Here is a 23,277-nt window from a genome sequence, read left to right as displayed (position 1 = left end):
ACTCTTCGGAGCCTTGCGGCTCTCATTATCCCCATTAGTTTTCGCCCGCAGGGAAGGTGCGGGGCGACCAGCAACAGTCGCAAAGTTTTGCTGAGTCGCCTGTGGACTCGGCGTCGGCGCAACCGGGAGGGGAACGCGGGCGGGGACGGCAGCGGCGGTGTCCGTTGACCCGTCCGATGATAATGCTGATGGGCTAAACGTGCTCGCTTGTGCGCCTCGACGTATAGTGACGTAAGCATCAGGTGACCTACATATTGAATTACCACTTTTTAATTTCGATAATTCAATACGTAAGTCACTAATCGTAGACTCTGATGCCTGCAATCTATATCGAAATCCGGCCAGTTCCTCCTTCAGGAACTTGATGTCCTTCAGTAGGCTGACGACGTCGACGTGGTCCAGCGTAACGGGCGGCAGCTTGTGCAGTTCCTTTGCCACAAAAGCCGGCACCTTGTCAGGATCCGTCTGCTTCAGCAGGGAGATGATGTCCTGCACGCTCCTTTCCGTTCCGTCTCTTCGGCGCGACGGCATGTTCGCGCTCTGTCCGAGCGTCTCGTACAGCAGCTGCTTGCCCATGCAAATCTCCTCGCTGGAGAAGGAGGACTTGCAGATCTGCATGATGCTGACCTCATCCATAGTGTCGATGGCGTGCTGGATAAACGCCAGCAACTCGTTGGCCACGAGCGCCATGGTCACGTGCAGCGGCAATGTGCCGCGCGATTCGCAAAAATATTACTTTTGCTGCGTGTGAAACGCGGAGCACGACCGGTCGCTAGCTCGACACATTACACACTCTTAATAAAACTTTGGCTGTAATTAATTTACAAACTCACCTCCGATAAAAATCTATTTCATCGAAATATAAGTATTAACTAGGATAATTATACATTTTATTTGAATAAATTGTTATTCAATCTATATTAAAATCTCCTTAACCAAACAAATTTGTTTCTTAATGTTTATTTCCAAAGATATTTAAAAAAAAAACATGAAAAATAGAGAAGATCCGCCCGAGTAACTACAGTTTTATGCTAAGCTAAAATGAATCTTGTTGCGATGCGTATACTCTTGGTCTTCGGTTGTGTGCAAGGTTATCGTTTTGGATTGAGATTAATCCCCGCCTTAAGTAGACAAAAATTGTGTTTTTTTGCATGGGAAATTAAATATTTTTTTTTTTATTAATTTTTAAAGTACAAATACAATTAAGGATTTTGTAAAATTTCAAGTGCCTAGCTGTTGTACCATTATTGCTTATGAGCAAACAAATCTTTATTTTATTTATTTATTTATTAAACAAACAAATTGTATGGTAAATAATTATTAACTTTATTTTATTTTTAGTATTTGTAGTTATAGCGGCAACAGATATACATAATACACAATCTGTGAAAATTTCAGAAGTCTAGCTATAGCGGTTCTTGAGATACAGCCTGGAGACAGACAGACAGACGGACAGACATCGAAGTCTCAGTAATAGGGTCCCGTTTTTACCCTTTGGGTATGGAACCCTAAAAATGATTTTTAAAGATCGAAAAAAACATGATTTCAGTTTAAACCTAATATTTTTAGCTGTATCTTGTTTGCCATTAAGGAGATAAATAAATTAAACCAAATAAGTGATTCATGTATTTGTATTAGAATTAAAATATGATACTTATTGTGAAAATCGAGGTAAAATAAAATAATTTTAGAAGAATTAGAATCGGTACTTGCACAACATTGTCCACAACTTATGAATTCTACAAAACTTGTTGTTGTTGCTTCAATTGGAGACGGTGCATCTTCTTCAATTTCTGTTATTTCAACAGGCGAACTTCCATGAAGAGTTTCTTCGCTCATTGGCTCGTCTGTCGTCATTTCATTCATCACCTTTCTGTGCAATATGTTCCAGTTGTATGCTAGAAACGATTACGTCTTATATTGTGTACTTGGACACTAAATGTACGTTATGTTGCTGCAGACGTACATGGTGCCGTAAGTACTCTTGAAGCCACTTTGCTTAATTGTGTCGAACTGCATATTCAGAGTTACAGTTTCGTCTACTGCTAAAGTCTGTAAAGCAGCTTTATTAACTCTTCATTGCTGTTACTATACTTCCCCAGCGTGTTTTAGCAGGTAGTAGGTATAAGTTTTTCTCCGTACCTCTTTACCTTTATAATTTTTGTAAGCTGCGCGCTAAGTATTTGACTTTTTTAATACTTTTTATGGAATTAACTGCCTCATCTATGAATTGTTTCATATTTTCAGATTTCGCTCAATACGCACAACAACCCGGAGAAGTAATAAATGCATATTTTTTTTTAATAATGTCAAAAGCTTTTTGCATATTTTTGGCATGATCACCTATGATAACTAAAAATTTATTTGTACCATATGTTTTCATAACATTTTCAATTTCACCAGCGATATATTGGCTGGTATGTCGATTAGCTTCAGTATTCAAACTCTTGATGAAAACTGGTTGAGGCTTTGATATTACGAAATTTATAATACCTTCCATGCGTAAATTACTCCAACCGTCGCACTAGAGATGTAGATAATTTGCTAATTGCAATTCTTCACTTAAATCCATTCGCATCTCATTATAAATTTTATCCAAATACTTGGTAGCCAGTGCTTTCCGAGATAGCATCTTAAATTGCAATTTCTCAAAAACATTTACCCAAAGTGGGTACTCGACCATAGATAACGGAGTGGCTGTTACAAAAAGTGCTTTAGAAAATTCCACAGCAAGGTCGCTCTCATTCAAGTTGGACCTGTCGTCTTCTTGTAATATACTCGTACTCGGGCCTGGCGTAGGAGGCTGCGATTCAGTACTAATATTACTAGCACTACTACCTTCTTGTACTGCTTGAAAGTTACCAGACGTGCCCGTCTTGCTACACTTACTCAATAGCAATATCTTCATATCGTCGTCTTTCTGGCTAAGTGTCGTAACTGGAAAGTATTACTTTTGCAGGGCAACTGTTTTTCGATTGAGTGTTATGTATTTTGTCTTATCGATTTCCTATTTTTAGGTTCATCAACCAACTATTGACTGAATTTAGATCCTTTGGGCTATCTGTATGCTTTAATATGAATCGCAAAGGCTTTAAAAACTTAGTTAAGCTCGAACAAAGCAGATACGTCACTTTGTGAGAACTTTGTTTTACATTTCTGTGTAAGTAGTCAGTTACAGCGATAATTCTATAGATGTTATCAAATTAATCTAAGTACATTCTATTTGAAAATATATATTTGTAACTTAGAAACATATTAATTATAACAATGAAATGAACAGTCTTAATAAAATTAATGAACTACTAGAAACTTAGCACGTCTTGTTTAATATAATTATCACAACCATGACACGATCAGTCTCGAATTTAATTAAAGTAAAGTAACGTAAGAACAACTTTTAAGAGTCACATTTCTTTACAGAAATTTCTACCATTTTTTTTCCAGTTTATTTCTTGTCCTTCATTGTTTTTCCGTACTACAAGCAAGCGAAGATTGATTGATTACTTTTTAAAATCCAGAAAGTCATAATATCCAAATATATTCACTTCATAGGGCTTGCTTCTTCTACCCAATTTTGAATATTGGATGTAGCTGGCTTGGTACAATAATGTCATCACTTTTCTTAAGAGCGTTTCCAATAATAATAATAGCTCCCACACCGGTTTCGGTGACGGTGGCCGGTTTCATTGAAACCAGGCCAGCTACGCAGAAGTAATTTTATAGTGCCAAGTGTGTGCGCAGTAAACAAGAGCACTCTATTCTTTTACTCTCATAACCCAGTGGGACGGAAGACCGACACGACCGGCGAGAGATCAGGCGCAGGACCGACTTTTTACATGCCCATCCGACGCATGGATCATCTTACTTGTCAGAGAATCAGGTGATCAGCCTGCATTGTCCTAACCAAACTTGGAAATAACATTTTTCCAACGCGGGAATCGAACCCACGACCTCCGAGTCAAGAGCCGCGCTCTATACCACTAGACCACGGAGGCGTATCCAATAGTGCAGCTATGCACGGAATCCCCCTCACTTTGCCCGTGTTTAGGTACCGAAAATCGTATAGTAATTTCCTGTATATCTTGAGATATTTTGACAGTGTATAAGAGAGTTGAAGCTATAATGGAGATTTTATTCTGACCACTGCACCCATCAGCAAATAATTATTCGGTACGAGTATGAATACCTTTTAATATGTCCTGTTTTTTGAGGAAATCATACAACCCAGTTGAAATTTCAGAACTGTCGTATGTACATACTACAGTTAGCATTACTTTTTTCTCATACAGTGACAGATAAGCGTTTTACAATAATGTGATATCTCTTTAACGGTAGAAGATACCGACATCGATACGATTGTTAGAGAGAACGTATGCAAAAAGAAGCTACGATTTCGAAGGTAGTATCAGTGTAGTTACGACAGTTTGTTAGATACTACACTTAGCCAGGAGGGTGACGATATGAGTTTTTACAACTGGTGGAGTCTTCAAACAGGCAACAAGATGTTGAGTCATTTTGGCAATGTTACTGTATCGGTATGACTTGTCGCAGAATTTGCATCTAACCGATTTGTTGGTAAGCTCGCGATAATGTCGCCATACGCGCTAGTCTTTCAGCCTATTGAAACTAAAACAAACATAAGGATTTAATGGTTTTACTATATTCAATCGACTACATTGATCATATGATGACTTTCTTGCCTACGCCGCGGAGGTTGCGGGCACCAGGGTGCAGGAAAAATATTAAATGTGCGGTGTCGGGAGTTATTAAGGGGGCGACTAACCCAAAATTTCCAAGATTTTATAATTCATTTTTATACTTAAAAGTAAGCCCCGAATTGTTTAATTTCTAAAATTACATACTACATTATATTTGCGAGAATTCATTGAGAAACCGACCTAGCGGATTTTTAAAATGTTGTATATTTATCGAGTTATTGAGAAAAACTAATTTGGCCATGAATCCGCGTCGTCCTTTTTCACCTGGCATATGAAAGACGGGCGTGAGTGTGAAGAGAGAAGGACGATGTTTGATTTTTTGGGTTAGTCGCCCTCTTAAGCTACGTCAACGTCTCGATACTACATTGCTATTGGTCAAACATAAAGCTTGTAGGACTTATCAATCCCCTGCATCTATGAATTTGGAGAAACGGAGAACCAAATCAACATCTGGTTGTAAAGACAATGACTGCCAGCTCTTTTTGTTGTAACATTAATTTGTTGCTTTGTTTAGGCCAAACAATGGACTTTTTTACGGTTTCGTACCAAAAGGGTAAAAACCGGACCTTATTACTGAGACTTCGATGTCTGTCCGTCTGTCTGTCTCCAGACTGTATCTCAAGAACCGCTATAGCTAGACTTCTGAAATTTTCACAGATTGTGTACTTATATCTGTTGCCGCTATAACAACAAATACGAAAAATAAAATAAGTATTTAAGGCCCCCCTTAAATATTAACTTTATTTCATTGGTAGATCCGCCATCTGCCTTTCAATAAATTTCCCTGATAGTACATTGTGACAGCATACTGTATGCTGTTTTTATGTCCAATATCGTATAACGTGGGCATAAGTGGGCACTTGTTACAATATGTCCTCGACTAAATCGAAAATCAGTTAAAGTTATTTGCTTAACCTTGTAGTAACAAGAAGCATCTTTTCATCAAATTCTATTAGTTTTACACCTACGTATACGAGCGTCAGAAGGTTTTCATACTACGATGCGACTGCAGTCCGATCAGAGATAGGGCCAAAACAATATCCGCGTTGCGGCACCACACCGCCGCAATGGGCGGCAAAAAAATTCAACAGGCATATAAAAAAAAGTAAAGAATTTCGCCAATTTTGGCGTTGTGGTTCCGCAACACGGTTATATGTTTTAATGAAGGGATCATTTTCACAGGAACTCCAATGTAAAATGATGGGCAAGGCACAATCTTGTACTTAGCCGAAATCTACTTCTTCTCTCCGAAACGTACAATCTTGTTCTTATCTGAAATCTTCTTTTCTTAATATTTTAAACATCAATAACAGGCTCCTTCAAAAATGTTTATAAATCGAATATTATATCAGCATATTTTATTATTTGGTTGGACGTCCAAGAAAAATGCATTCATGTAAGCAAACCTCTGATGCATCATCGCAACTAAATCGCAGTTTCCTTGTGGATTCGCAGTAATGTGTGGAAGCCTTCACCAACAAAGAGATTCCAGATAGTTCCTGAATATTTTATATGCACGCTCCACACTCCACAGCTTACTTTAATTACTAGATTTTCTTAGGCGTTAAATTAGGTTATACGTGTGAGAACCATGCTTCGGCACGAATGAGCCGGCTCGACCGGATAAATACCACGTTCTCACAGAAAACCGGCGTGAAACAGCGCTTGCGCTGTGTTTCGCCGAGTGAGTGAGTTTACCGGAGGCCCAATCCCCTACCCTATTCCCTTCCCTACCCTCCCCTATTCCCTTCCCTACCCTCCCCTATTTCCTTCCCTTTCCATCCCTACCCTCTACTTTTACCCTATTTCCTCTTAAAAGGCCGGCAACGCACCTGCAGCTCTTCTGATGCTGCGAGTGTCCATGAGCGACGGAAGTTGCTTTTCATCAGGTGACCCGTTTGCTCGTTTGCCCCCTTATTTCATTAAAAAAAAAGGCTTTTCGGGCTAGTTCCCGAACGGATGGTAGGCATTTTTTTAATTTCCGACGAAAACTACTGCTTGTCTGTGTGTGTGCCTGCCCGTGGCATCGTAGCATTATATATATCGTAGCGTAGATGTGATGATTTTAATCTAGTTTTTATCCTTACTTCTTAGTTTTTATTTTATTTCTTAGTTCATGAAGCATGATAATCAGTTCCTTTCACTACTGAAAAATATTGTAATTTATTTAGAATTTCTTTATTTACAGTTAGACTTATCGTTCTAAAAGACCGTACAATACATTTTTATATCGAATTGTAACACAAGTCTATCGTATCCCACGAATAACAAAAACTAAGGAAGAGTAACTCCGTCAAAAAAATTGCACCAAGAGGCTACAAAATGTGACCCGAATAGATGCGTATGCATGTATTCGGTACACAATTTTGTGTCTTAATACAAGTGACAATAATGTTGTCAACGATTTTATTTCATAAAGAGTGTTAGTGTTTCGTAGCTATTGTTATATTGTAGTGTGCGATAAGGAACCAAATTTGAAACGGTTGAAGTATGGGAGTGACGTTTCCTTAGTTTTTTTATTCGTAGATCGTATCTCATTCCAGACTACAACAAGAAGACGGTGGTGTACATATCGGGTTTCCTGGACAACACCATGTTCCCGCACTCGATGGCGATGGCCAACGCCTACGCCCGGCGAGGGTACAACGTGCTGGCTATAGAGACATTCTATTTCTTCACATATATTTATCCCAAGTGAGTCATTTTCCAAACCATAGATTTATCCCAAGTGAGTCATTTTCCAGACCTTAGATTTATTCCAAGTCATTTTCCAAGCCTTAGGGCACCCACACATAGCTGCGAATTCGCATCACATCGCAAATATCTGCGACATCTTATCCTACTAATATTATAAAGGCGAAAGTTTGTTTGGATGTATGGATGTATAGATGTATGGATGTATGGATGTTTGTTACTCTTTCACGCAAAAACTACTGAACGGATTTTAATGAAACTTTACAATAATATAGCTTATACATCAGAATAACACATAGGCTACAATTTTGACCGAGTTTCAAAATGGGGGAGGTGTTATGTTTGTTTTCTTATGTTCAACGATTACTCCGCCGTTTGTTAACCGATTTTCAAAATTTTTCTTTTGGTATATAGGGGCACATCCCAATTTGGTATTATATTCACAAAAGTGGTGATCTGATGAAGGATCCATAAGTAATCGAGGGAACTGCTCAAAATTTATAGGGAAACATGTGGTGACTTCGGTTTCGTGAGAAGTATTCTAAGCATATGCTACCAACAAGTAAGATTTTGCACCGAGGTATACCTGGTATACCGTGGTTCGGAAGGTGCTGAGAGAACTCCTGATTCTTTATAAATACAAGTTTGGGAGTTTCGGCGTTGTTTTAAGAACGGAAAGCATATGCTACTATGCAAATTATATACATCATCATCATCATCATCATCACTACCATATTATACCATGCATCATCCCATGGTTATCAAGCGATAATTTAAAAAATCTATACCTACTTACCTAATATTATAAACCTAAAGAGTATGTTTGCTTAAACGCGTTAATCTCAGGAACTATAGGTCCGATTTAAAAACTTATTTCAGTGTTAGATAGCTCATTTATCGAGTAAGGCTATACATTATCACGCTAAGACTAATACGACCGAAGAAACTCAGGAAAATGTGGGAAAAACGTGGGAAATATTAGAAATTACGAACTACTGGAGCAATTTTTATGGCAATATTTGGCACAGATATAGAGTAGACCAGGTGAAGGGAGTAGGGACATAAGCTATTTTTTATGGGAAAATGTACGGTTTCCGTAAAATTCCTAATTTACGCGGGCGAAGCCGCGCGGGACATCTAGTATGTAATATTTCCAGAACTGCTTAATTTTCGTATATGTTAAGTCTGTAATTTTTGTCTGTTTGAACAAATGTGGCAAATTACAAGTGTATGTATGTATGTATGTTTTTATGTTTGTGTTCGCATATCTCCGGACCATTCCATTCCGATTTCAGTAATTCTTTTTTTGTTGTACTAGGTATTGCTCAACTTAGGGAATAGTGCAAGTTTCATCAAAATCAGTTCAGTAGTTTGGGATATACGGAGTTTCAATTCTTAATTACGTACAATTTTGAAGCCGGTTTTATCTTTTTAAAATACAGTTATATTCAATATGCCTACAAGCTACAATTAATTAAGTAAGTTTCAATATTGAAGGTTTACCTATATATATTGACTGTCTCATAGATGTTGTTTAGTTGATTTAGAGATCGTAATAAAAGTTTGTAATTTCGTGATTTATTTCTTACTTAATAATTTGTGGACTACAAATAATTATTTAAGTTTAAGGAATGTCTCAAATGTGTAGTTCGAAAACGGATGAGAATTCGGAAAAGGTATCTAAATCAAAATTATAGAGAATTTAATAAATTTTTTTTTCAGCGTTGAATGTTTTTTGCGACAATGCATCGTTTTTTAGTTATTAGCCAAAAACCAAAAATTGAGACTATTGTCACTCTCCTCTCACTCCAGCTCACCTCCTAGACTTCATGACCTTTAAGTATGTTTTGACCCTAACCACCCTGAACATGGGCGTACCCAGGTTCTGGGCCAGGGGGGGGCAAAATACCCAGGTCTGGGCCAGGGGGGGGGGGCAAATAACCTAGGTTCTGGGCCAGGGGGGGGGGAAACAGATTTTTTATAAGCTAGGAGTATATAAGAATAAAAAAAATATAATTTTTAGTTGTGTAAATATTGTATTGCAAACAAATGGCAAAAATTCGTTTTCTTAATTTTTGATTTTAATAGATAAAAGTACTAGATAATATACTTAGTAGGGACGTCAACATGTTCCGGGGGGGGGGGGGGCAGCTGCCCCCCCTGCCCCCCCCTCGGTACGCCCATGACCCTGAATAAGTTCCAGCAGAAATCTCTTAGGTTCCCGCTCACGCATTCTACAACTACTTTATTGACTGAACTGTTGTAAAAAATAATGATTTCTTAATTATTTCACAGATAACAATAATTAGACCAATCAATCAGTCTTTGTTTTACTCGACTAGATCAAAACTAGAGTAATATATAAAATAAACAAATACTAACTCCCTAATAAATAATTAAATGATTTATTATGAAGTTAAGTGTTTGTTTATTGTATTTGACAGTGACTCCCAGTGGCCTTTGCATACACGACCGGTCCGTCGCTCTCTCACGAGTTCACGACTCACTCACTCTTTCGTTCAATTTTGGGTTGCTCGGACCTTCGGCAAAGCTTCGGCTTCGGCCGGGTTTTAGGCCGAAGCCGAAGGTTTCGCCGAAGATGGTTTTTTTGGCCGAAGGCGGCCGAAGCCGAAGCCGAAGCTTCGGTCGGACACTAGCTACGAGCTACTTTTATATTGATAAGTACATAGTGACTATTAGTGACTATTAGTCACCTAAAAATTACATTACGATGCGATGCGATGCGATGCGAATTCGCAGGTGAATTTCCGATCCTTATCGCAAACGACTGCAACAGACAATTTCTTTTTATATTATAATAAGGGGACAAACGAGCAAACGGGTCACCTGATGGAAAGCAATTACCGCAACATAAGAAGTGCAGGTGCGTTGCCGGCCTTATAAGGTAGGCCATACACGGGACAATAATGAAATTATCGTATCGATTTATCTCCTCGATATCGAATCGAACGACAAATCGTACGTGTGTAGCAATATCGCAAACGATTTTACGTTCAAAAGACCGATTGGATGATTTTCTTGACGATCCATCGAAACGACAAATTGTCCCGTGTATGGGCACCTTCAGAGGGAATACGCTCTCTTCTTGAAGCTTTGCGGGTCGTATTGGTCCGGAATTTAAAAATGCCACGTTATGACCTACTAGATGACGCCCGCAACTCTGTTGCGCCAAAACTCGTTTATCGCGAAGGGACCGTACATTTTTCCGGGATAAAAAGTATCCTATGTCCTTTCCCGAGACTCAAAGTACTTATCTCCATACCAAACAGCAAAATCGGTTCAGCGGTTTGGGCGTGAAGAGGTAACAGATAGACAGACACACTTTCGCATTTATAATATTACTTATTAGTATGGATAGGTCTGATTTTGCTCTACGCCACTTCAAAGCAGCGGCGCGGCGGCATGGGTCGCTACTATAGCCTTTCCCAAAGTAGGCGATAACGCCCCCTTGTGGGTGCTGAAGGCCTAAAGGAGGGCGGTGTGGGACCCACAAGAAAAACGGGGGCGTTGTGTAGAGGCTTTAATTCAAAAGTAGGTGAAACAAAGGGGGCGCCAAAATTTTCTCAAAGTGGGCGGTAGACAAAATAACTTTGGGAACCCCTGCTCTAGACCAAATGTCGGTAGAAAGGGTTTTAGGGTCATACATATAGTTAGCTAATTTTCTCAAAGTGGGCGGTAGACAAAATAACTTTGGGAACCCCTGCTCTAGACCAAATGTCGGTAGAAAATTTAGGGTCATACAGTTAAGCTAAACGCCATCTTCTGGGTCTTTCTGATATCTCACATCCTGCGTAACATCCTCACAGTCGAACGATTTTGCAGGTTCGAAACAGATAGTAACAAAACGGAACTAGCGAAGGTATTTCGAGTATGACTATCGAATGCAAATTGACTAAAGGTTATTTAATATTTAGCTATATTGCATTATCTAGTTTTGACATCCAAGGTAGATGTCAAAAATGTATGGTATTTGACTCGACTAGTATCATGATAGCGTTATGCCAAAATATGCCATACATTTCTGATATTATCTGACTTGGTTATCGAAACTATTTAGTTCAACTCAGAACCTTGCTTTGTTTTACAAAATGAAGCGGATTTTCTGTGAGGTCGTAATTTCTCTATTCGTGCTGAAGCACGGTTAAAGATATGGTGACGGAACTCTAGACAATCGCTCAGCAAACGATGCACGTTTTGATATAATTACATACAATGGATATTTCCATTGAATGTGATGGGAATGTATGAATAATGATCGTCACTTAATGATAAAATGCTGAATGATATTAGAATAATTATGTTATTCCTATGTACGCTAGCTAGCTTATACTAGACAGCAACTGAAGCCGGGTTAAATATCTTAGGAATATATTGTAGCTGACTTATTAGAACAACAATTTCATTACGATTCGTCAGCGAGCGTGCAGAGAAGGTGTTAGAAAACTGTGGGCTACATATTTTTAAAGACACCACTAAACTATGGCAAAGTTAGTTCGCGCAGTCACCGCTAGATGGCGCAGATAGTTGAAAACATACGGTCTTTCTGCAAAAGATTTAAACACCTGTAGCGGTAGCACGGCGACCAGCGGAAATGCGAAAGTATGGACAAACTGTGGAAATAAACCTAAGGTGCCGTTCCGATCATTTTTCGTTCCGAAAAATTCAATTAAAATGCCACTTTATGACACACTATAGTATATGTCATAATGTAGGATATTATTTGAATTTTTAGAACTATAGTCTGTCATAAAGTGGCTTTTTAATTGAATTATTCGGAACTAAAAAAGATCGGAACGGCACCTTAAGTTTATCTTCACAGTTTGTGACTATAGTCTGTCATAAAGTGGCATTTTAATTGAATTTTTCGGAACGAAAAAAGATCGGAACGGCACCTTAGGTTTATTTCCACAGTTTGTCCATACTTTCGCATTTCCGCTGGTCGCCGTGCTAGCACTACTGTTGAACAGTTGATTAGAAAAAAAATCAGTACATAATGGTCTCAAAACAACTGTTCAATAGATGTTTAGATCTTTTGTGGTAAGATCGTTAATGTTTTGTAATATATTTAAACCTCTTTTAAAAATAATATACTTATTTACTTATCATAATAGTAAAAAAGTATCCTAATTATTGTTACAGAGATATTTGGTAATGATTAGATCATACTAATATTTATATCGACCTTCATCTCTCTAGTGATGATAATGATGATTACAGTAGCACAATACCTACAAATAGCTCAACCAACAATAGAAATATGAATGAGACGATTTTAATAATAGATTATGTATATTGTACAATAATAACATACAACATAATAGCTAAAATTATATACGAACAAAAGACAGTTACATAAAGTTGTCTATACATATTCGCATTTTCTGTTCTTTTATCGTTTTATTTATTGTTTTTCAAAAGTTTCTTCAAGTTTAATGGACAACTGAACATAAAATCATGTTTACACAATATGATTCGATTTATTCCAATGCGTTTATGAAGCTTTTATTTTCTTGTTAGCCCGACTAGCGACTAAAAAGGGCACTATTAAATCTATCGAAGAATGCCAAACAATGTTCTAGAGTATCAATTATTTGAACTGGAAAACAATTATTTTTGTTGACTTCGATCATCATATTAGCGAAGGTGTCTACAGCATACCTATTGTAGACAGTTTCGCAAATGGCTATCCACTCCAGCTATCCCATCTTCTATCTACCTCAAGCCCATCATCACTTTGAGATCCTTCAGATATCATGGGATCTCAATGTGATGAGAGGCTTAAACCTGTTTAATAAAGATTCACTTTTGATGCCTACCACTGGCCCGGGAAATAGCCAGGCAAAAACTCGCTCAGGGCCATCTTTTACAAAAAAGAAAATTATTCCATTCTATTCTATATTTCTTCCTTTACAATAAAGTTGCTTTCTGTGGCACAAAGTTTACCTTCATTCATGTGGATTTTAATACGTTTACCTTCGTCGTTTCCCGGGATTTCTCCTCACAGGCGACAAAGGAAGCCCCCGGGCGACAAAGACTTCATTTACATATGGGATTTTATATGCAGACACGGTGCATACATTGTGTCGACTGTGTTACTTGTTTACGAAGACTTTGTAAGAATCTTCCCATGCTCTTAATGCTCTATCCAATCTTACATCTGTAAGAGTAAAGCACTGAACCGATTTAGATGAGGCATGGTATACCGAGAAAGGACACAATAGTTTAAATTTAACTTTACTTCCTGTAAAAATAATTACTAATACAAACATTCACGAAAAATTACAGATTATTCACATCAATTTAAAACAATCCCCACACTAGGCCTAGTAATGTGTTGTGAAGCTACCAGAGGACAAACTAGGCCTAGTTTGTCCTCTGGTAGCTTCACAACACAAGACTTTTTCTCCAAAAGATTTAGTCACCATGTATATTATTTCCAGGTCTGTCCGTGTAGCCAGGGAGATCGGAAAGCTGGTTGGAGATTTCCTGGCGAAGCTGGCCGATCAGGGCCTAGACAACAACAAGCTGGAGATGGTCGGCATCAGCCTCGGCGCACATTCCACCGCCTACGTCGCCAAACGATTCTTCGCCGTCACCGGAAAGAAACCCTTCAGAATCACTGGGCTGGACCCAGCCGGACCATGCTTTCGAGCTATGCCACCAGAGGAAAAACTAAACCCATCAGATGCGCAAAGAGTGGACGTCCTCCACACGAACATAGACGGCTTCGGCATAGCGGAGCGGCTGGGGCATGTTGACTTCTACGTCAACGGTGGAGAGTACCAGCCGAACGATATACCCTACATCCCCTGCTTGGTCATCTGCAGCCACTTCCGCTCCGTCATCTACCACTGGATAGCCCTGGATCATCCTAAGAAGTTCATTGCCATGCAGTGCGACTCCATACAGGATGCGCGTTTCGCGAGGTGCTACGATAGCAAGGTGACGAACTACATCGGTTTGGAGACCAACTTCAACAGAACTGGTATCTTCTATTTGGGCACCCATAACGAGTTCCCCTACTTCAGGGGGAGGGACGGCTTGAATAGGAACAACGAGATATACAGTGAGGTGTCCAAAAGAATCAACAGTGATGATATCTTTGATGCATAAATAGGCGTAAAAATAGCAGCAGATGTAACACTTCCATAGATATAAGATACACCAGAGATACATGCTACAACCGTCGAAATCTTTATAACTTTTGTCAGAGAGCAGATCATTATCTGCAGGCGTTCGACAGCAGATATTGCACATTTGCAATATCTGCTGTCGAACGCCTGTTGAATACCTGTCGTAAGATATATAGGAGTGCCGACTGAAGTGAAAACTAAAAGGCAAAGCTGTCGTAAAGTTTCGCCACGCGGTGTAAAGAAAGGGGTTATACTACTCACGGAGCTAATACAAAGCTTTGTATTAGCTCCGTGGTACTACTTTTTTGTCTAATATTCCACGATCTTACTATTTACGATCAGGTCATGTGTTCGGATTCAAGATAAACGTGAGAAAAACCTTCCTGAAAAGTATACAATGCTGATAAAGTTTTCACTTCACAAATCTAGTCTTTTTAGTGATATTATTACTAATGTAGGAAATCAAAATATAATGTTAAAATGTAACTGCAAATTGAATAAGATAATTATATAATATTTCATTTTAGGAAATATGAAATAGGTAAAGCAATAATTATTGTTTACAGAACTGTGCTTATTAATAATATTAAGTATGACGTATCAAAATTCCTTATAAATATAGAATAAAATAAAAATTCCTTTTACGCAAAAGAAACAAAATATTATATCAAACGTGAACAGCAATTTTGAAGGTTGTTAGACTTGTTAGTGAATTTAAATTAGTAAGATAATTATTATAATTGAGACTACTTTAATTACAGTTAATTGACGTAAAATTTTATGTTTGTGTACATACTGAGGTATTTTGACAAGAGTTCATCTAAAGCTAGCACTAGCTTTTTGAAAAGATAAACTCAAGTCAAAACCTATGAAACCGTACATTACATTATTAAATTTTTTCAAGAATACAATTCCAGTTTGTTTTGTGATGTTTTTAAGTTTCAGCATAGTGATACATGATGGTCGAAGTCACGAGAGGAGTCACATTTTTATAAAAAAAATGACATAATATTTTAAGACAAGTCGTAGTACGAGACGTACGTTATAGTACGTAGTAGCTATGGATTAATCGCGAGCTATCAGATTGGGATTTGACCTTTTGGAACTGAGACGCGCGCTGACAGCTGTAGGGTCGGCAAACAAAATTACGTTTTTGTTCGCGTACATTTCTTTCAAGTTTTGTTTTGATTTTTGTAGTTAGATAGATAGATCATTATCTGTTAGATAGATAGATCATTATCTGTTAGATAGATCATTTATCGAGTAAGACTATAGGCTATATTATATTATCACGCTAAGACTAATACGACCGAAGAAACTCAGGAAAATGTGGGAAAAACGGGGGAAATATTTTTAATGGGAAAATGTACGGTTTCTGTAAAAGTCGTAATTTACGCGGGCGAAGCCGCGCGGGACATCTAGTATTAATATATATTATAGCTAAGTCTGTGACGGGCTTAATGTTCGGCTCTGCGTAGACCACAGACCACAAACGATTCGCATTACGCGCTGTGTGAATAAAACTCTTGGATTATGCAAAGTTACTTTATGAGTACACATTAATAATAATCATTTCATTATTTTATAATTGTCTACCAATACTCGTATTTATTACACCTTTTACGGACTCCATAATCATATTAGCCCATGACAAAACTCGTAGGTATTGTGTTACTAGTATTTTCCAATAAGCTCCTAGGTATGGGCCTGGGCTTGTACCACGAAACTGTTTTGAGACTCAAACAATCGGACGAGAATGCCGCCTCCTACTCTAACAAACGTGAAATGACGTTGTTAGAGCAGTACGCGGCATTCTCGTCCGATTGTTTGAGTCTCAAAACAGTTTCGTAGTTGGCCTACAGGTTCGTTGAGTCAGTTTACATGTCAATGTGACGCATCGATGCGCTGCATTTTTTAACGCACCATTCAAAAGTATAGGCAGTCCGACAGCGCGGGCAGTAGTGGCGTTAAGGGGGGGGGGGGGGGCGACACTAGGCGACCACCCAGGACGCTGAATAATGGTAGTGATGATGATGATGATGAATGTAATTTGCATAGTAGCATATGCTTTCTGTTCTTAAAACAATGCTGAAACTCCCAAACTTGTATCTATAAAGAATCAGGAGTTCTCTTAGCACCTTCCGAACCACGGTATACCAGGTATATCTCGGTGCAAAATCTTACTTGTTGGTAGCATATGTTTAGAATACTTCTCACGAAACCTCAAAACTTATAGGGAAACATGTGGTGACTTCGGAGTCACCACATGTTTCTCTATAAGTTTTGAGGAGTTCCCTCGATTACTTATGGAGCCTTCATCAGATCACCACTTTTGTGAATATAATACCAAATTGGGATGATACCCTATATATACCAAAAGAAAAATTTTGAAAATCGGTTAACAAACGGCGGAGTAATCGTTGAATATAAGAAAACGAACATAACACCTCCCCCATTTTGAAAGTCGGTTAAAATTGTAGCCTATGTGTTATTCTGATGTATAAGCTATATTATTGTAAAGTTTCATTAAAATCCGTTCAGTAGTTTTTGCGTGAAAGAGTAACAAACATCCATACATCCACACATCCAAACAAACTTTCGCCTTTATAATTATATTTTATAGCTAGGCTTTTATAGCTTTCGCCTTTATATTTTATAGCTAGGCATATTACTATATATTTTCTATACTAATTTTCGCGTGACCGCACACTCAGCTATAATATATATTTCGGGTAGCTACCATATTATATATTATAGTACGGTATATTAATATATTATATTATAGCTACGTCTGTGACGGGCTTAACAAGCTACAATAATATTATTATAAAAGCTATAATAATATTACTATACAGGGTATAGTAAAACTCAGACAAGTGAAGTGATTATATTATCTATGCTGTTATTGTAAATCCGAAATTGTGTCTGGTCTGTTACCTCATCACCAAGGATACTCATCACGGCCAAACTGCTGTTGTTTGGTATGGATAATGTATGAATCCCGGAAAAGGATACTTAATCCCGGAAAAATGTTCGGTTCCCATGAGTTAAACGAATTTCACATCAGTGTGGTTCCCCTCCACCCTTGTGTCCTATCGCGCAATTTTACGTTTAAAAATTATTATAAACGCCTCAATATTTTAAACTAGGTATTCAATTTATTTAAATGTGATGTCACAAATCTTAGGATCCTTGTCACACCATGTCACCCCAGGTCCCCCCCCCCCCTTGCGCGTGTCACACTTTATTATGGAGGGCCCCTTCACTTTCGGTTGAAATTCAGCTTGTACACAATTTACAAGTGATGTCGCTTGATCGCGCTAGTATAGTCTTTGACTCTTTGTACAGTTACAAAGTTTTTAACTCACGCCCCGAGAGTTGTTTCAGTTTTATAACGTTTAAACTTTAATTACAAGATACAAGTCATTCAGGAGAAGAGTGGAGTGAAGGTCGAAGGCTCGTGGAATGTGTAATGAAACAAAGTAATAATATTTTGGTTGCGACTTGCGTATATTGTGTCCGTAAGGGTCCGGTCCGTCTTGTGTGTGTACAAGGTGTAATAATAATAATAGTTCATTTCATAATTCATAATTCATTTATTTGCTCAGAATATGGTACAAAAAGGTGTTAATAAAACTAAGTGATAATACCAGCGTTGCCAGACGTCCCGATTTTGGCGGGACGTTCCGATTTTTTCATCAAAATTATATGTCCCGCGCGGGACAGGCTCAGTCCCGCTTTTCGGGGAAAGCCCGAACGTACGTGCAGCGTGCTGAGACAGAAAGGAACGTAATGAAGATAAGAGTGTGGGAGGTAGAGGGGTGGATTTTCTTTGGCTACTTTTGATATCTATTTTCTCCACTGACATCCATTATACATTGTATAATGATGGAGGTCAGTGATTGTCCCGTGAACGTTATTTAAAGCAAATCAAAAAAACTTTCGATTTTATACCTTTTTTTTTACTTTGTCCCGCTTTTGACTGAAGAATCCCGCTTTTTCACTCAAAAAGTTCCAAAGTCCCGACTTGGCACAAAAAAAATCTGGCAACGCTGGATAATACTTACTTTAGGTTATGTTATATGTGTGTGTCCCTTCAAATAAAGTAGTAACTGTTAAATAAATAAAATAGTAGTGCTGAAAAAGTTATTTTTTTATTATTGTATGGATAACATGACTAAATCGACAACCTATAGAATTTCTTGGCGCCAATATACCAACGAAGAAATTGGGCCATAGGCAGTTGACGGATCTGCGTCAATTGGACGGATTATGTTAATTGAATGTAAGTTGTGGTCTGTTGGATAGCGTTGACATAACTCGACCAAACTACATAGGTCTGCCATCTGCCTATGAGTTAACCTCTCTGATGATGGATAAACTAAGAGAGCCGCCCTACGTCAAGTTGGCGCATTTCATTATATCCACCGGTTCAGTGGGCAGTGGCAGGTATGTATAAAGGCAAGGTAACAGACTGACACACTTTTCCATTTTTATACTTAATTTTGAGAGTTATTTTTCAATTTACAGGATATTTTGCCGCATGTATTCTACATTCTATACGACGAAAAAAACGCCTGCCATAAAATATTAGCTCACCCGAAAATATAATACGTACATTTCCGGCAGGAGTTAAATATTTGCGCTCGACAGACATCTGTCATCAGTGGCGTAGCTACTAAGAGGTAAGTTGGAATGAAGCCCCGAGGAGCCCAAGCTCAGGCGGAACCCTTAATATTTTTTTAAATCTATAAATATTTTGTGGCTATTAATATAATTATGTCTGTCATACAGAAAGTTTGTAATCAGATTTAAGCTTGCAAAAATTACGTGCTCGGGATGTTAAAATTCTAATTTATGAGACATGTATAAAATAAATGAGAGTTGCGTCGCCGCTGGTCGGGGCCCCACTTCCTTGGTTACCTAGCTACGCCACTGGCTTCACGTCACGTCATAACCCGTCAGTGGTTGTCGTTGCCTTGAGTGGTGTCAGTTGTTACTTGTTGTCTGTTGTCAGTACACAGTACAAAAATTGCCCCGTCCCAACAACACGGGCAATTCCGATCCCAATTTGTAGCGCCCCCGGGACGCCAGGCAATTAAACAAAATTTTAATTTATAAACGACATGTTTTTTTGAGGGTGCATTTGTGAGTTATCTTTAAGTAGTAGGTACATACTTTAATCTCGTGACTTGTTAAGTATTAAAATTAACAGATAATAACTATGAGTCGGCTCGTCTTTATTTCGTATGTGAAAAGCACGACGTAGGTTATTTAAAATAATTATTATTTTTAAACCAAAAATTTAAACCAACTTCCAAATTATTAGTTTTCCTATAAATAAACTAAAAAGTATTAAATAATTCTTATTCTATACAATTGCCCCTTATAGGATTGGCCGCCTCAACTAATTAAACCTTCATAATTTTGGAGTCTCCTCCTCTCTTTTGGAATTCGTTTAAAAATGTAAGAAGAGTCTATTTAACATTCGCAGAAAAAAAAATCGGCATCCACATCCTACGGTCGTCTAAACACACTAGGCCGAAGTTACGCGGCGTAAATTCAGCATGATTACGTCCGCAATGTCAAACGCATACAAAATACGGAATAGTGTGTCATCGGTAATTTAAAATCCATTGCGGGCGTAGTCATGCGGAATTTACGCCGCGTAACTTCGGCCTACTGTGTTTAGACACTTACTGAAATGTTAAAATGGCCCCAAAATACCTGTCTCACTCTTTGTGCCAATTACCAAATACTATAGAACTATATTTAAATAATCCAAATTACCTATCGTCAGAGTAACTTGTAAGTCAGACGTTTTAAGCTTCGAGTAGGTATTCGTAATACAAGAATAGATTATTTAATAAAATTACTACTTCCTACGTTAAAAACAGTTTTAACTTAGTTTATTATTTTTCGCTAGAAAAATATTTCTAGAGTAATAGAAAAAGAAGAAAACCTAACCTTGTTGTTGAAAGGATAGTGTTGTTACGGGGCTACTTCCGGCGCGGCGTCCTGTGCCTTAGGTCTCAGTGTTTTATTGTCAGACCTAGCTCTTAGCGTTTTATTGCACCTTGATTTTATTGTGAGCTTTTCTATTGAATACGCCCCTGGTTTTATTGTATAATATGTTGACTTGTTATTTTATTATAGCGTGTAGCGCTGTAATGGGAATTTAACATTTTTAATAGAAACTAGCTGTCCCGGCAAACATTGTTTTGCCATAAAATGATTTTACGTGTTTTCCTGCTTTTATCTTGAAGTTTTTTCTGATTTTTTTTCTATAGACCTCACGGAGCCCGAGACCTTTCCAACGAATGCAAACCCGTGGAAATCAGTTCGTGCGTTCTGGAGTTATAGCGTCAGGAAGGAAAACCCGACTTACTTTTATAATATATTCGATAGCAAGGGATTCCCTTACCTTCCCTTCCCTACCCTCCCCTATTATTCTATTCCCTCTTAAAAGGCCGGCAACGCACTTGCAGCTCTTCTGATGCTGCGAGTGTCCATGGGCGACGGAAGTTGCTTTCCATCAGGTGACCCATTTGCTCGTTTGCCCACTTATTTCATAAAAAAAAGCAAAACAAAAGTTGTGGCACAAAGCGCGAGAAACGTAGTTTGAAAGACTGTATGAGTGTGTACGAGTAGATAGATAGTTTGCAGTCACTGCAGACAGTTGCAAAACATTTGAAAAAAGGTGCTGCATTTAAACCTAAAATAGACATTGTGATTTTGCGTTGACGCGTGTCCGTTTCAGAACCAGATTGCGCATCGTTAGATTGATGATAAAAATAATGGAAAAACCTGCAGTCAGTTACCGAATACAGTTGATTTTTCAAAAATCCCGCGTTGGCTAAAATAACACGCGTCCTGCAAAGTTATTTTTATTTCACTAGCAAATATTAGGTTAAAATTGATTTAGCTGTGAATATAATATATTTTGATCTTCTAATCCAATAATTAAACACATAAGAAATTACGTAAGTCTTATCAGAAATGATTAAATTACGAATATAATATTAAATGCGATGTGAAGCGATTAAGTGAGTAGCCAAAATGTTAATTAAATTTAAAAAGTTCATTAAAAAAAAGTAACCACAACCACTTTCGCCTTTATAATATTAGTATGATCATATTGTGACTTCCAAATTCGATTAAATTAATGCAGGCTGATTGAAAACATTGACCATGTGATGGGCATAAGTGAATCCTGCGCCATATCTGTCGCCCGGACACATGATCGACGCCACTGGAGTAAGAATTTACGAAGAGTATGCACACACATGTGCACTATAAATTATGTAGCTGGTCTAGTTTCCTTCACTATCATCGAAATTCTGTGTAGGTAGCCATAGTGCCCACTATTTACTATAGCCTGAGCCACGAATATATAATACTAGTATGCCTGAGCGTATCTTAGGGTCAATTCAGACCGCAATGCGACGCGTAGATGCATTTCTTTTGTATTGAATTAACAGATTTGCATGACGTCTCACGCAATTGAAGTATAGCTAGAAACAAATTATCGGACGTTTTCATAAGTCGCGGCTGACGGACGCGGCTTAACAATGTGCACGGTTCATTCTCGGATGTCCGCGGATGCAAAAACATCTGGCCAGCCAGATTCTGTTCGAACGCTCAAGGTCGCATCCGCGACTTATTTCAGACAATGTGCACAGTTTAGTGTATTACAGTTGGGGAGGGGAAGAGGGGATTTCGGAAGTAGCTTCAGTGTGTCAGATTAAGCTTGTATAGGCTTCCGACATGTGTCTAGTTATCATGGTATAGTAATCAGATTTCTTTTTTTTAATTCAAATGTCATCGGATCTGTCAGATTAAGATACTGGATGTTTAGTATACCTAGAGTATACCTAAAGAAGCTTCCATATAAAGCACTGACGATTCAAAGGTTTGGTAAGCCTGTAGGTACATTTTAAAATATAAAAAAGTAAAGCTTCATAATATTTTCCTAGCTAAGCTTCGCATATATTTTATTTTGCACTAAACTAAATGATTTAGTCCTTGCTGTCTGAAATATTTTTTTATATTTATTCTTATATTTATAACTGACTTAGCCCGGCCGCACATTGTCCGAATTCTGATCAGAAACAGTTAAATTTCGCCGGACCGCCACCCCGCACACTATCCGAAATATCCTTCCGGCGAGTTCGAGCTCACTCGGCTCAGTACAAAATGTAAGAGACAGCGCGGACGTTCAACTGTTTCTGATCAGAAATTTCGGACAATGTGCGGCCGGGCTTAGTTAGCAATTTTCTGAATATATTTTCTTTTTCAAAACTTTAAAATGGCTGCAGTTTCTGAACCCACCACTAAAATAAAAAACGCTCTTATTATTTATCAGTTTTATCTAATGTACAAAGACCTGCTAAGTCTCCATGACGCTCGAGTGACTACAAAAATAGCACCCTCCCCTCCTCTACTATTAGAAATAAGCCGCTAGATAGATCCGATGAAAACGTCCGATAATTTGTTTCCAGCTTATCAATTCAATACAAATTTAAAAATGCATTTACGCGTTGCGTTGCGGTCTGAATTGGGCCTTAAGAGTCCGTATACGAAATTTTGAAGGAAACGATAGAAATAATCTATATATAGATAAAATTCTATTCAATTCGAGAAAAAAGAAAAAAAAAAACAAATTGTGCCAAAAAACACGATTCAAAACAACCTAAATCTCACATTATATT

General features: G+C 38.1%; 1 protein-coding gene across 5 annotated transcripts in view; it reads left to right on the top strand.

The window, feature by feature from the left end:
• Positions 1–14,650, top strand: part of LOC121728614 (lipase member H-like) — a 40,630-nt gene extending 25,980 nt beyond the window's left edge. For all 5 annotated transcript variants that reach the window (XM_042116827.1, XM_042116797.1, XM_042116818.1 and 2 more), the window contains exons 4-5: positions 7,262–7,412; positions 13,874–14,650. In XM_042116827.1, coding sequence (XP_041972761.1) covers positions 7,262–7,412; positions 13,874–14,546 — 824 coding nt within the window. In that variant the 3' untranslated portion in view covers positions 14,547–14,650. The remainder of the gene's footprint in view (positions 1–7,261; positions 7,413–13,873) is intronic.
• The last annotated feature ends 8,627 nt before the right edge of the window (positions 14,651–23,277 follow it).

Source organism: Aricia agestis, chromosome 1, assembly GCF_905147365.1.
Source record: "Aricia agestis chromosome 1, ilAriAges1.1, whole genome shotgun sequence".
Lineage (NCBI taxonomy): Eukaryota > Metazoa > Arthropoda > Insecta > Lepidoptera > Lycaenidae > Aricia > Aricia agestis.
Note: the sequence above shows the minus strand (reverse complement) of the source record. Positions and strands in the feature narration are given on the sequence as shown.